Below are 14,586 nucleotides of genomic sequence, written 5' to 3'. Positions count from 1 at the left end.
ACAACATGAGTAGGAGGTGCTCTTCTGCCACCAACGACCACCAGGCCAGGGGCGAGGGTAAAGGTTGGTGTGTGCCTTGATAGTGTTGCGCTCTTCTTTGACATACAGCCACCGCCACATCCACCTTCACCTTTGTACAGCTGCAGCCAACGCCGCATCCACCTTCACCTTCTTCTTCGAAGAGTTGTAGCGAGTGCGACGACGGCGGCGAGGAGTTGTAGCGACGGGAAACGTTAACAAGGCACCAATCATCCAAAACCTAATTATGCGCCTATGTTGCCTCCATCATCGACGGCACCTCCACCTCCAGTAAAGTAATTCCCGGCGCCGCCGCCACCTCCTCTCAAAGTCTCATATCTACAAAAGAAATCAAAAAATTCAAAATCCGTAATGTAAAATCTAAAAACAAGAATTGAAAAATCATAAACCTAAAATGGATTGAAAATTCAAAAACCTAACAGAATTGAAGAAAAGAGGAGCGATATGGAATAATTACCTCATTTAGCGACAACGCCGCCGCCTTCCTCGCCGAATCAACCGTCTTCCGCGCTTCAACATCGCCGAAAACGGCCACACGCCACCTTTCCGCGCTTCAACGTCGCCGAAAATGGCCACACGCCACCTCTCCGCGCTTCAACGTCGCCGGAAACGGCCACACGCCAGCTCTTCCGCAAAGGAGAGAGAGGAAAAGTGTTAGGAGAGAGAAAGTGGCAGAGGGTTAGGAGAGAGAGAGGGGGAAGAGTTTAGGAGGGAGGCAGAGAAATGGAATTAGGGTTTAGAATATGAAAAGAAAATGAGTATATATTGCTGACGTCAGCGTAAGTACGCGGCATTTAGAGTGCCATCAATGCGGTCTCACAGGAAAGACCGCCTTATACAAAAGTTTGTATTAATTTAAATATCTATATGACACCTAATTAATTATCTATGTGGCACTTGATTTTTTTAATTCAAAAATAAAATAGAAACCTTATTTTTCATTAGTCGGAACCATTACATTGCATTTTCCAGCTCCTGCATCATAATTCTTCCCTCAACCCGAGTGCAAACATACAATCAGCCCTAATAACAACCCCAAAGCTCAATTCATTGCATCCTGACAAATAATCCTACCATATCAAAACGTAATTTAAACGACGCATTACGCAGCTAAGCTCGAACTATGGCAAACTTTTACGAGTGAAGCTTTTAGTAGTCAGGTCCTTAGCAAGATTGTACATGATAATTTCTTCTGAGTCCGCCTCGAGTGGAGGGGCTCCTGATTTCTGCAATCCCTTTTTCTATTGGCCTTCATTTTCCATATCCTTATTCCTTGACTTCTCAGCTTAACTGACAACCTTCTTCCTCGTAACATAATTATACAAAGCAACAATATACAACATGTCTATGTAATGATCCACACACACAGAGAACTCTAGATAGAATCCACCAAACTAAAATGGTATTCATATATAGCACAAATTCAAGTACGCAATTAAGTCATACTAGTACATTACCATGCCTGAAGCTTCAACTTGTTTGGATATGTAGCTAGTTGTGGTACCATGATTGCACAACAGAAAGTAACTCCATGATTTCTATCTCTATAATCTCTGCAGTACTTGGCTTTGTGTACAGTGATATCTTATCTGATTTTCTCTTTTCAAATCAATACAAAAAAACTAATCATAAAGTTCATAAAAATTCTTTGACATGCATCAAGAATATTTCATTCCAGCACACACTGATCAAAAGCGCCTTTCAGTCCCGTCAAAACAACTTCACATGGAACTACTCCATAACCCTAGAACTGCAATAAGAGGGTTAGTGTGGATAATGTGGGTAAAATCTAAAACATCATCTAGCTGTAAAACTCACAGAGGAAACATGAACCAAACCTGAAACAAGAGCAGTATGTTTTACAAAATAACACAAAAATGTCTTCGAAGATCTTGAGCAGCTTACAGGCAGGATTTCAGTACTCACATAAAGTTATCAAACACCGATGTGTAGGCACAAACACTTGGTACACAGGTGTTTATGAACATCAGGGTCGTCTCATATAATATGGGGGCCTTGTAATAATTCCTACAAAATTGGGCCATTCCAAAATAAAAACTAGGCTTAAAAAGACCCAAAATTAAGCATATAAAGACTAAAAGACCACAATATTAACAGTTAACACAATCACAAATAATTCACAATATTTTATCCACTTAGCTATAACAATCATATTGATCAGCAAAAAGGTGATGCAGTAAAAAACAGCAGGAAAGAAAGACCCAATATCCAATAGTTTAAGTAAAACAATAAAATGAAAATTACAAAAACTGCAAAAATCCGAGCGATTTCCGTCAATATTGCACAAAGATAAGTTAATTCCCAAAATACGTTACTTTTCTTGTTAATTCCCACCATACCGTCCACGTCAGCACAGTGAACCGACCTTTTTTTTTAAATAAGCAGAGCAAAACCGCTATCTCAGATAGCGGTTCATGGGATAGCGGTTTACCCCTTGCTCTCCCATACCTCCAGTAAGCAAATTCAAAAAATCAAAAAAAAAAAAAAAACCCCGCTCTCTGTTTCTCTCTCCGTCGTCCCGCTCACTGATCTCTCTCCACCGCCCGGGTCGCCGGTGGTGACCTTCGTCTTCGCCCTCCCTCAAGCCGTCGAGCCTCCTCACCCACAACGAATTCTCACCCTTCGTCATCTTTCTCACCGTTCTCCGTCGCTCCTCCGTTTCGAGGATTGCTCCTCAGCCCTAGGTCGGCCGTCGGACCTCTTCCTCAACACCACCGGACGTCGAGGTTCCTCATCAGCCACCAACGCCGTCGAGCTTCTTTCTCACCCACCACCGGCCGTCGGTGGTTCTACATCAGGTAAACCCTAATATTTTTTTTTGAATTAATATATTCGAATTTGATTATTAATTCAGTAATATTTGTTGCTATGTTTAGGTTTGTTTGATGATGTTATTAGGAATATCATGCTTAGGTTTGTTTGATGGGTTTATGATCATGATTACCATGAATTGTAATTTTTTTTATTGTTAATGTATTTCTAACCGCTAACTGAGATAGCGATGTTATGAATCATATTATGTTAAAATGATTATCCTGTGGTTTTTATGTTTTTGAATTGTTTATCGCTTAAAAGTACTCTTAAAAGTCCTATCTTTGATTCGTTTTAAGCTCTTGGGTTTTTCAATTTGGAATTTTAGTCTTCAATTTCTCAAGTTCATTTGAATTGAAATCAGATTATGATGACCCAAATTAGGGATTCATATTATTAATCATATTATTTTTTGTTTAGAATATGGAGTTGCCAGACTATCCTATTTATTGTCATTGGGGAGGGGAAATTTTGCAAAGTAGCGGTGATGTTACATATAAAGGAGGAGAGCGAAAATTTGGGTTTATCAATTCTCAAATGAGTTATGATGAGGTTTTGGGTAAGGTTTATGATCTTATGAGATGTGACTCGAGATATGTGGAGTTGAAGCTACTAATGAGGTATCCAATGATGTCCGGTTCATATGAAGCCATTCCGTTGGATGATGACAATTCTTTAAAAGCAATGTTGATTGTTATGTCTCAAACACAATCAACCACAATGCAATTGTTCATCGAGCAACTTCCAAAGCAACCCGAAACTCAATGGGGTGATGAAAGGTGCTCGTTGTTTGCCGATAACCGCCCTTGTTCGGATGACGTTTTACCGAGTGAACTCCTACTTTGTTACAAGACGAGGTTGGGGTAAAAGGAGAATTGAAGAAGGCCACGATTTCGTTGAGAAGGCCACAACAACAATTGAAATGAACATGGCAAAATCTGGTGCTCACGAGGTCCAAGCCTTTGATCATGAGATGGGGCTATTTGAGGTTACAACTGGACGAGGAGGCAGGGCTTCAGGTAAAGGTGGTAACGTACACACTGTTAACCTTGTAGCCAAAACTTGCACTTGTGAGAAATTAAAAATCTACAAGTTGCCATGCTCCCATGTGCTTGCGGTTTGTCGTTCTCGCAGCTTATCTTATGCTGCTTTCGTTGATCCTTTCTTTACCACTGTCGAGTATAGGCAAACATACTTGAAGAGCTTTCATCCACTTCCTGATGTTCCCTATTGGCCTCCTTATACTGGGGTGAGAATAGTTGTTGATGCTAGTAAACGGCGTGGTGTGGGACGCCCAAAGTCGTCTCGATACCCTAATGAGATGGATTCGAGTGCTCGACGCAGTGTCAATGTAAAATCATGTAGCATTTGTCGACGTCAAGGGCATAATAAGAAAACTTGTGCAGCTAGGGGTGGTGTTGGATCATCGGGGTAATAAACTCAGTTTATGTTTCTCTTGATGTGTGATTCTAAGTTTAATTTTTGTGCATATATTTCTTTTGACGTGTGATTTTACGAGTTTCTAATAAACTTCTTTTTCAGGTCTCATGGAGCCGACGATCCATCCCGGCCCACGTGATACTTCGGTTTTGACGTTGCAGGCGGAGCATAGGAGTGAGGATGTTTGGGGAGGGGGTATGGACAGGCTTTTGACGTGTCGGGAGCACGTGCTTGGTTTAGGAGAGTGGGTGATACATGACCGAGTCTTGGAGTTTGTTAGGTTAGCAGGATTCTATGGTGTACATAGATTGGTTGGTGGTAGATTAGCCTTAGATAGGTCTTTGATCACAGCATTGATTGAGAGATGGAGATAGGAGATGCACACTTTTCATTTGGCTGTTGGTGAGGCTACTATTACTCTGCAAGATGTCGCTGTTTTGTTGGGGCTCAGAGTTCATGGGGCTCCTGTCACAGGGGATGGTACTGGGGTGTGGTCAGCTTTAGTCGAGGAGTTGTTAGGGATACGACCAGAGCCTGGTGATGATGGAAAACCTGTTCTCCAGGGTTCATCATTGAGGATGACTTGGTTGAGGCGACACTTCAGTCAGGGCCCCCCTGATGACGCTGCTGATATTGTTTATGAGAGGTTTAGCCGAGCATATATTCTTGCACTCATGGGGTCCATTTTGTTTGCTGATAAGAGCGGTGATGCCGTGCAGCTCGTCTACTTGCCATTGATTCGCGACTTGCGTAGAGCTGGGACATACAGCTGGGGGAGTGCGACCCTTGCTTATTTGTATCGACAGATGTGTCGAGCCGCTCGTAGACGATCCCGTGACATTGGTGGTCCACTTATACTTCTGCAGTTATGGTCATGGGAGCATATTCACATTGGTCGTCCGAGGATTTCGAGAGTTCGCGATGCTCCACCTCCTCACCCAGAGCATCCTATTGAGGTCGACGATCCATCTATTCTTGGTACTCAGCATCAGCGTGGAGTGGACCCCTTAGCATGCAGGTAACTAATTTGTTTAACTACTCATTACTACTTCGATAAATCAAGTAATTTGTTAACACTTTACTTTACTAACACTTTACTTTACTTGTTTTGTTAGTTGGCTTAGGGTTCACTTTTCATGCGGCCATACAGCTAGTGGACTCTCTTTCTTTAGGGATGCACTTGACCATCAAAAGGAGACACAGGTATTTAATATCTCACCTTACTAATTACTCAAATGCTTCTTTTGTTTCAAGTTAGGTCAACTTTGGTCAATTTTTGTCAATGTAGGTGCATTAAAGTCAACTTAGTCAACTTTGGTCTAAATATAAGTCAACTTTGGTCAATTTACGTCAACTTTGGTCTAAATTGTGATTAATTCAACTAAAAAAGCATAAAATGACCTAAATTCAACTAAAATAGCACAAATTGACTTAAATTCAACTAAAATGACCTAAATTCAATTAGTTAGGTCAACTTTGGTCAATTTAAGTCAACTTTGGTCAATTTAAGTCAAATTTGGTCAACTTTGGTCTAAATTGTGATTAATTCAACTAAAAAAGCATAAAATGACCTAAATTCAACTAAAATAGCATAAATTGACCTACATTCAACTAAAATTGCCTAAATTCAATTAGTTAGGTCAACTTTGGTCAATTTAAGTCAACTTTGGTCAATTTAAGTCAACTTTGGTCTAAATTGTGATCAATTCAACTAAAAAAGCATAAATTGACCTAAATTCAAGTAAAATAGCACAAATTGACCTAAATTCAACTAAAATGACCTAAATTCAACTAGTTAGGTCAACTTCGGTCAATTTAAGTCAACATTGGTCAACTTTGGTCTAAATTGTGATTAATTCAACTAGTTAGGTCAACTTAGGTCAATTAAGTCAACTAACGTCAATTTGAGCTCCCTCGATTCTACTTAGATGAAGTTATGTTAATTTAGGTTAATTTAGGTCAATTTGTGCTATTTTTGTCTTAAATATCCTACATTCACCAAAAATTGTCTAAAAATTCCCTTAATTCACCAAAAATTGCCTAAAAAGGCTAAAATCGCATAAAATAGCTTCAATTCACCTTAATTAGCCTAAATCCACCAAACATAGCCTAAAAAGGCCTAAACTAGCTTAAATTCACCTAACATAGTCTAGAATAGCTTGAATTCACCTAAAATAGGCTAAAATAGCTTAAATTCACCTAAAATGACATATAATAGCTTAAATTCACCAAAGATTGCCTAAAAAGGCTTAAGTTCGCCTAAAATGGCCAAAAATCGCCTTAAATAGCTTCAATTCACCTTAATTAGCCTTAAATAGCTTAAATTCACCTGAAATGGCAAATAATGGCCTAATTCACCTAAAATCGCCTTAAATAGCTTAAATTCACCTTAAATGGCAAATAATGGCCTAATTCACCTAAAATCGCCTTAAATAGCTTCAATTCACCTAAATCCACCAAATATAGCCTAAATACACCTAAACTAGCTTAAATTCACCTAAAATAGTCTACAATAGCTTGAATTCACCTAAAATATCCTAAAATTGCCTAATTTCACCTAAAATATCCTAAAATGGCCTAAATTCACTTAAAATAGCCTTAAATAGTTAATTCACCTAATGTAGCCTAAAAACGCTTAAGTTCACCTAAAATAGCTTAAATTCACCTTAAATGGCAAATAATGGCCTAAAATCACCTAAAATCGCATAAAATAGCTTCAATTCACCTTAATTAGCCTAAATCCACCAAATATAGCCTAAATACACCTAAACACGCTTAAGTTCACCTAACATAGTCTATAATAGTTTCAATTCACCTAATATAGCCTAAAAACGCTTAAGTTCACCTAAAATAGCTTAAAATCACATAATGTAGCTTAAAAAGGCTTAAATTCACCTAGAATTGTCCAAAATAGCCTAAAATAGCCTAAAATTGCTTAATTTCACCTAAAATTGCCTAAATACTCACTTTTTACTTATTGTAGATGACTTGGCAGCCATATTCAGAGACGGTACTTGGTTTACTACCCGAGATTTGTAGATGTGATAGAGATATATGGCGCTCAGTTGTACCGTTGATTTGCTTTGACATTGTTGAGTACCACTACCCAAATCGAGTGATGCGTCAGTTTGGATTGGAACAGTCAGTTCCCGTTGCGTGTGACACGAGTGTTGATCTTCATAATGTGGATCGACGGCATAAAAACAAGAAGTTTGAAGAGATGCATCGCAAATATGTGGAGGAGTGGCGTGATCGTGAGAGTTGGATTGTTCAAGGCACTCCTTTTGCCGGTCATCGTGAGAGGATGAAGGAGTATATGGATTGGTATTGTAGCATCACGAGACTCCTCATTACTCCTGTTACACGATCACCCCCCACCACTCATTATCAGCCGTCTTCCTCTGATATTATTTTGGTAAATTAATCCTTGTTCCATTTTCATGTATAATGTTTATATTCATAACTAGAATTGAATTCTAATTATTGTTTCACATTCGTTTTTGTAGTCACATGCATTGGCTGATCTTGCCTCAAGATGCACTCGAGCTGTGGATTCTGCGCTAGAGTTACCTCCCAGTTTGGCCCTTGCTCTCACTCTTGATACGTTACGCAATTTGAGTTCCTCTTGCATTGAGACCTTATCAAGAGTGGGGCAAGAACATATCCTCCAACAATATGATTTAGCCTCGTCTCAGTGTACACCTGACACCTCCACCTCACATGTTTCTCGAGGGCGTGGTTTTCGACCACCACGTGCACGCCCTCCACCACTTACTCCTCCTCTACGCCCTCCAGCACTTACTTCTCCACGCCCTCCACCACCACCTTCTCCACGCCCTCCAGCACTTACTTCTCCACGCCCTCCACCACCACCTTCTCCACGCCCTCCACCACCACCTTCTCCACGCCCTCCACCACCACCTTCTCCACGCCCTCCACCTCTTACTCCTCCTGCATCTCCGCCAGCATCACAAGTTATTTCATCTCCTCCTTTGCAGTTTCTCACTTACCGGCGACAAAAGGATTGCTCTCCTAGTCAACGTCCCGAGCCAATTGCCGAGGAGGATGAGTCCTCATTTTCATCGTCCGAGCATGCAAAGAAACAACGTAGAACTTAGATTTGAGCTACATTAGAAATTTTGTGTAATCTTTTGTTCTTTTTGCTAGTATTGGAACTTTTAGAACTTTTAGAAACTCATGTGTCATTATTGGAACGATTGAACTTTTGGAAATTTTTTGTTTGCACTCTTCTATTTTGTTGCATAAGTGTTATGGTTTGGTTGGTTGGTATGATTTGTAGAGGTTGTTGGAGTTGGATTATAGACGTTGGAGTTGGATTATAGACGTTGTTGGAGATCTTGGAGTTGTTTACAGGTTGTTGGAGTTGGACTATTTGGCAGGAAGATCTCAGCCCATTTTCTGGCTGAACACTGGAAACTGCAAGCTTGGATGCAGGCTGGATACTGAACCGCTATCTGAGATAGCGGTTTGGTTTAGAACTAAACCGCTATCTCAGAATGCGGTTAAGTAGTATAAACCGCATTCTGAGATAGCGGTTTAGTTCTAAACCAAACCGCTATCTCAGATAGCGGTTTAGTGTTGAACCGGAAAAAAAAAATTAGTTTTCTCTCTCCCTTGCTGACGTGGACGGTATGGTGGGAATTAACAAGAAAAGTAACGTATTTTGGGAATTAATGTATCTTTGTGCAATATTGACGGAAATCTTTCCAAAAATCCCAAGCCACCCTAATAGTATTAATTTAGAGATTTTTACTATAACAGTATTACGTAAATGACTAAGATGTGATTTTGTTCCCAAACTTACCAAAATTTACCAATCAAGGAATTCATTAGCCATCTATGAAAAACCATAACCAAAACAATACATACAGAAGAAAAGACCACTTAGGAGGGAACAGGGTGATTACTGCTGCGAGACAGAAGAAATCAGCCTGAGAGAGAACAAACTAGACCACACTTATCTTTTTGCATATAATCAATCATTGCCTCACCTATTAAGATTGCCAGAAATAGGAACAAGAGGAGTATCTGTTTTCTGTAATGTCTGACATACTTCTGGATCGTCAGCCCACAAATATTGACTTCTTCTCATAAAAGCTCCTTCGTGGACCACCCTCCGAAACTCCGAAGTATTTGAACTCTCTCCGGAAGCTATGACATTAAACTGAATTGGCTCCATTGCCAACCTCTCTCGTCAGTAATCCAATGTTCTGATCTACATCAGCATGCATCCAATCAAACAAAGTAGTATACGAAAAAAAAAGACTAATTGTTATTACATCAATATTACCAACCAACAAAATCCGTGTCAGAGCAAGGCAGTAGACAAAGAAACACATTCCCCAAAATATTTTCCACCCTCGTGATAAGTCAAGCAAGGCAATGAAAGCCAAGAGTAGGAGCAACCAGATATATCATATATTCATATCGGGATTCCTGCCTAGAACTCTACAAGTAATACTACAATTCTATAATTTAAGAAGAAAACCTAAATTTCATCCCGTGAGTTTTTTTAAAAAACATTAAGAACGTCAACAGAAGCTTATATACCTATCTAGTTCTTGTTAAAAAAGTAATTCACTTTGATGCTGCAGGCCTGCAGCAGAGCTTCCACTCAGCTAAGTTAGCCTGCTGTGTTTCAATTGAAGAACTTCACTCAGTTTATAGCACAAATGAGCCAAGTTTACATGCGTATCAATATAAAGGATGAATATCCTTATAGTTTGGTCTTTCTGACCAATTCTACTATTGACAATAACCCACAATGAAAAATGAACCTTTATTTAATATCACTTACAATCAGATCAATCCATAATACTCAAATGAGCATTGCTGAACCTTAAATAAAAACCCATGACTGAGTAAATAGCTCAATTAACCATGAATGTCGCTCAAATGCCAATATCACCTTAATAAGCAATAAGCCTTGAAATATGTTGATTCAACTTCATATGACACCCAAGATAAATAGTCTTCATTCACTTAGAAAGATTAACTGGTCGCAGTTGCATCAATCGAGCTGCCATTACTATACATTGCATTTTCCAGCTCCTGCATCATAATTCTTCCCTCAACCCGAGTGCAAACATACAATCAGCCCTAACAACAACCCTAAAGCTCAATTCATTGCATCCCGACAAATAATCCTACCATATCATATGATTTCTTTCATTAAAAAAATATCCAAGAGATCGACCCCATGACCTCATTTATCTTCTGGAATCACCATAATTAAAAAACATACTCCGTCCGTTTCTGAATACTTGTAACACTTGCCTATTTGGGCCGTTTCTGAATACTTGCAACAATTCCTCTCTTGGCATGGGGCCACTAATTCATTATTGTTTCTCTCTCCTTTTTACCCCACTTGCACAAATTCTTTATTATTTCTCTCTCACGTAAACAATTAGAATATCACCATTAACACCACTAGCACATTAATTTTATTCATTTCCATGTACTACCCACAAACATTCCTAAAATTACGCGCAAACACAAATGTTGCGAGAATTTGGAAATGGAGGGAGTACCATTTTGACACATATTGGTACTTATAACTCTATTGCAAGAAAATATTTATGTACTCTTACTATGCACCATATAAAAAGTGGAGGTCCTTGTGCCAAGGCCCATGTTGCACAAGCTAATAGCCAGCAGTGATGAACATACTGAAGCATCAGAAGTTCTCAACCCCTCCATATCAGAAAAACAAAGAAGGAATAAGTAAAAAATAATAAGTACTTGAGGCGACGAAGCTTGATAGTCAGACCTCCATGGTTTAACATTGAACAGATCATATAAGGAGCGACAGAAAAAGAAGGAATATAACAGTAATAACACCAACAGTATGACAAGACACGAAGCTCTTACTTGATACTGGAGGATGTGGTGATAAGATGAACGGGCTCAGGGATAGATTTATTCATGATCTCTGAATGACTCTATACAACAGTCCAACATCAAACAACACAAGTTTTCCAGTGTCTACCCACACAATTGTAACATTACCCAATGTCCGAAAAATACCTAGTCACTCTCAGTCCCATCCAGCTGCGAAACAGTTGACAGCATGTACCTAGCTCTTCTCTACTACAATACCATCTTCATCTATGCTTTCTGAATTTAAGGCTGAATCTGAATCAGCAATTTTCCCATAGGAAAAGTGGTTGTTGAACCTCCGTTGTTTTAGAATCCTGTCTGAATCTTTCATCAGCTCTATGTATTTCTTTCTCACTGTAAATAAGGGATGCCTCTCTATAGCGGCCTCATCTTCATAAGCCTCTTTCAGTATTGCTGTGCAGGTATGGGCTTTCAAGGATAGGTAAAACATATGTGGGTGTCGTTCAAATGCTTTATGAAACTTTTGTGGCAAGCTCAAATACTTTTTAAGACACAGAAGTTTCTTCCTTGGAGCAGCATTCTCTACAAAGAGGCAGAGTAATTCATGCAAAACACCCACAACTCTTTTTTCTGCTATATCACTATCTGGATTCAAATGTGAAACTTCCTCATATGGAGAGACATAAGGAAGCTTCTGAAACTCATCCAACCAGGCCGAAATCTTTCTTTTCAATCTCAACCCTCTTGAGGGAAAAAGAGGGAATGGAATTGGCTCCATCCATCCACCATTGGACAATCCTTTACTTACAGCGTTCTTCTGCAAAGTGGACATCATCTTTTCTCCACAGTCGATGGCTAATGCTCTCTCCCCATCTTCCATTTCCACAAACCTAAAAGAACCATCAAGATTTAATCCAGGATTTTTCAGAAAACCATCAGGCAAACCTAAATACCACTGAACCCCTTGAATTATCCTCAATGGTAACCTCTTCTCTCTAGTCATTAGTATCAATTTCTTCAGCCTAAGTTGCAAATCTAATTTATAATCCTCATAAATCGCTTTCTCCTCCACGTCAATCTCTATTGCTTTTGGGGTCAATCTAAACCATGGCAAGTTGTACTGGGGCCCAACGAACTCTTCAAACACAGAGGGATACCGCCTCATAAACTTGGCAACTTTGATGGGCACATCCAATTCTAATCCCCGTTTAGATATATCTGAGATTGGAATGCAGCCACTAGGAGCTTGGGCAATACAGTTTTTGAGAGATATCAATGGTTTCAATTCCAGGCTTCTGTAGATTGTATCAATTGAGTCGTAGCTGGGATTCTTTTTCCATTTCATGTACACGTTTACATAACTCAGCTTCCGGATGCAACAACAGGAAGGAGAATCCTTGACGAGAGAGACGAACACGATTTCCTTAGCACGGCGGAGAATTTTCTTCGAAGTTCTTCTTGTGGAAAACATGACGGTCAACTAACCCGCTGGGTCTCCAAAGGATAGCTATCATATAAAGATATTGCTTATTGGCATCAATACACAAATAGTGTGCAAGAATAACATCCTGAAACGTAAGGAAAAGATAAGACTCTTCGCATAAAGAACTTTCTACTTATGTACAGAACATGAATGTAACCTAAAGTGCTGAGTCTCACAAGCTGTTAGATAAAAAATTATGTTACAATTTACAAAATAGTGTTCTGAGTTCACTTTGAAAAAATAATCCAGCAACAACAGATTAGAAAACCCAGGCTTCTTAGCAACACCAGGTAAGGCTACAAAGTTCAAGCCTTTATAAGAAGAAGGGAAAATTCACACTCATTCAGCTCTTTCCCTCTATCCTACAAACGATAAACCCAATTTACAGTTCAAACATTGCTAGAATATTTAATGTTTTTCAATGAGTAAGCCCTTTAGCTGAAACAACTCATGTATACTCTAAAGTATCAACACTCAAGGAATTCAGTTATTAGAGCTTGTTTCCAATTTTCACTTAAACAACCTATTAATCCCTAGGTTACAAAAATAAAATCATTCTAATAATTGAGTTAAGATTGTAAGTTCTGCAGTTCTGCACACACATTGTCTTAAATCAAAGACTCTAAATCACAATTCACAAAAAATCATCTAAACCCATTTTCTACGTTGCACGGAAACGCCAAAAAATCACGACGTACCGTTTCCGAAACGTCCTGGAACGGAGGAAACGCGCCAAAACCGTTTCGGAAAAATAGAGACGTATTTGAAACTGAAATCATCCCGGAAACGAATGGGAAACGAGATTTCTGTCTAACATTCACGTTTCCCAAGCAAACTTGCTAATTGTATGAAAGTTTTTCCGCCAGAAAACTGAAATTAGGTTGGCGGCGGGAACTAAGAATGATTACAAACAAAGAGTAATGAAAAAAGCAAAGATAATTAGGTTTGATCGAATACCTAAAATCGGTGATCGGAGACGATAATCGGCGAGCGAGACGGCAGGAATAGAGAGAAAAAGGGGGCTTGGATTGCGGGTCGGAAGAACAAACAGGAAAAACCACAATGAGAGCGTCTGTGGACGATGAATGTACTTTACCGATTAAAGGTGGCTGTGGCCCGGCCGGCGCGACCCGAACAGGTGCAAAAAGCCCGGCCCGGCATGGACACGAAGTTGTGGGCTTAGGTAGGGCTTGAGCCTTAATTTTTTGGAAAAAGCACCAGAAGACAAGGCACGTCTCGACTAGAGCTGGCAATTTCAACCGAATCCGATGGATATTCATCCACCCGATCCAGATTATACGGACGAAAACCCGAAAATAAGCGGATGGTTGACGGATGATGGATGGATCGGATGACAGGTTGGTCGGATATGGATGAAGGTGCATCCAACCCACCACCCGATCCACCACCCGATCCATCAACCTATTACATTAGTTGTATGATTTAATTTATCATAATTTACTTTCATAATATATTTATTATTGTAAATAAAACTATACTAGACATAAGCGTAACACAAAATATTGCGTTCCCTTACTAGGATAACACAAAGATAAATCTAAAGCTTTGTAAAAGTTACACAATGGTTTTCAAAAAGAAAAAATAGTCATGTGGACTATATGTGGACTAATTATTCCTAATTGCAATATGTGTCACTTGAAGTTATTTTTATATATCTTCAAATTTATTTCACCCGATTCTCACCCGACCCACCCGAATCACCCGTGGATGATGGATGGGTCTAATGTGGATGAAGAACTTTACGGATGATGGATGGGTTGGATGACGGATGAAATGTCATGGATGGATGCGGATTGAACTTCACCCGATCCAAACCTGATCCATTGCCACCCCTAGTCTCGACTCGGCACAATAAAACACGCTAAATTTAGTAAAATTAGTCTTAGGCACAACAGGCCGGCCCATGACGG

The 14,586-nt window shown here is 39.6% G+C and overlaps 2 protein-coding genes across 8 annotated transcripts; one reads left to right on the top strand and one right to left on the bottom strand.

Moving 5' to 3' along the window:
• Nucleotides 1-1,413: 1,413 nt before the first annotated feature.
• LOC110792696 (protein WHAT'S THIS FACTOR 9, mitochondrial) lies at nt 1,414-14,038 on the bottom strand. Of its 7 annotated transcripts, XM_056840890.1 has the most exons (6): nt 13,613-14,038; nt 13,354-13,525; nt 11,203-12,740; nt 9,324-9,547; nt 1,878-2,067; nt 1,549-1,789 (listed from the first exon to the last, which is right to left on the bottom strand). In XM_056840890.1, exon 3 carries the CDS (start codon nt 12,641-12,643, stop codon nt 11,408-11,410), a length of 1,236 nt encoding a protein of 411 aa, XP_056696868.1. In that variant the 5' UTR covers nt 12,644-12,740; nt 13,354-13,525; nt 13,613-14,038; the 3' UTR covers nt 1,549-1,789; nt 1,878-2,067; nt 9,324-9,547; nt 11,203-11,407. The 7 variants fall into 7 exon arrangements, with proteins under 7 accessions (XP_056696867.1, XP_056696868.1, XP_056696872.1 ...); XM_056840889.1 differs by lacking the exon at nt 13,354-13,525 and having other exon boundaries at nt 1,414-1,789; nt 13,613-14,036; XM_056840894.1 differs by lacking the exon at nt 13,354-13,525 and having other exon boundaries at nt 11,359-12,740.
• LOC110792692 (serine/threonine-protein phosphatase 7 long form homolog) lies at nt 4,767-9,380 on the top strand. The gene is made up of 6 exons (XM_056839765.1): nt 4,767-5,329; nt 5,427-5,514; nt 7,295-7,726; nt 7,818-8,153; nt 8,612-8,797; nt 9,204-9,380. The coding sequence occupies exons 1-6, from the start codon at nt 4,890-4,892 to the stop codon at nt 9,378-9,380; spliced, it is 1,659 nt and encodes a 552-aa protein (XP_056695743.1). The 5' UTR covers nt 4,767-4,889.
• Nucleotides 14,039-14,586: the final 548 nt, after the last annotated feature.

This window comes from Spinacia oleracea, chromosome 3 (assembly GCF_020520425.1).
Source record: "Spinacia oleracea cultivar Varoflay chromosome 3, BTI_SOV_V1, whole genome shotgun sequence".
In the NCBI taxonomy this organism is placed as follows: domain Eukaryota; kingdom Viridiplantae; phylum Streptophyta; class Magnoliopsida; order Caryophyllales; family Amaranthaceae; genus Spinacia; species Spinacia oleracea.
This window is presented reverse-complemented; position numbering and strand designations above follow the sequence as displayed.

What these genes read in the sequence shown, in the direction of transcription:
- LOC110792692 (XM_056839765.1), top strand. Translation starts at nt 4,890, where the DNA reads ATGACTTGGTTGAGGCGACACTTCAGTCAGGGCCCCCCTGATGACGCT. An exon ending in GTGGACCCCTTAGCATGCAG is followed by an intron (nt 5,330 to 5,426) that starts GTAACTAATTTG and finishes TTGTTTTGTTAG; the next exon opens with TTGGCTTAGGGTTCACTTTT. An exon ending in CACCTTCTCCACGCCCTCCA is followed by an intron (nt 8,154 to 8,611) that starts GCACTTACTTCT and finishes TATGATTTGTAG; the next exon opens with AGGTTGTTGGAGTTGGATTA.
- LOC110792696 (XM_056840890.1), bottom strand. Translation starts at nt 12,643, where the DNA reads ATGTTTTCCACAAGAAGAACTTCGAAGAAAATTCTCCGCCGTGCTAAG.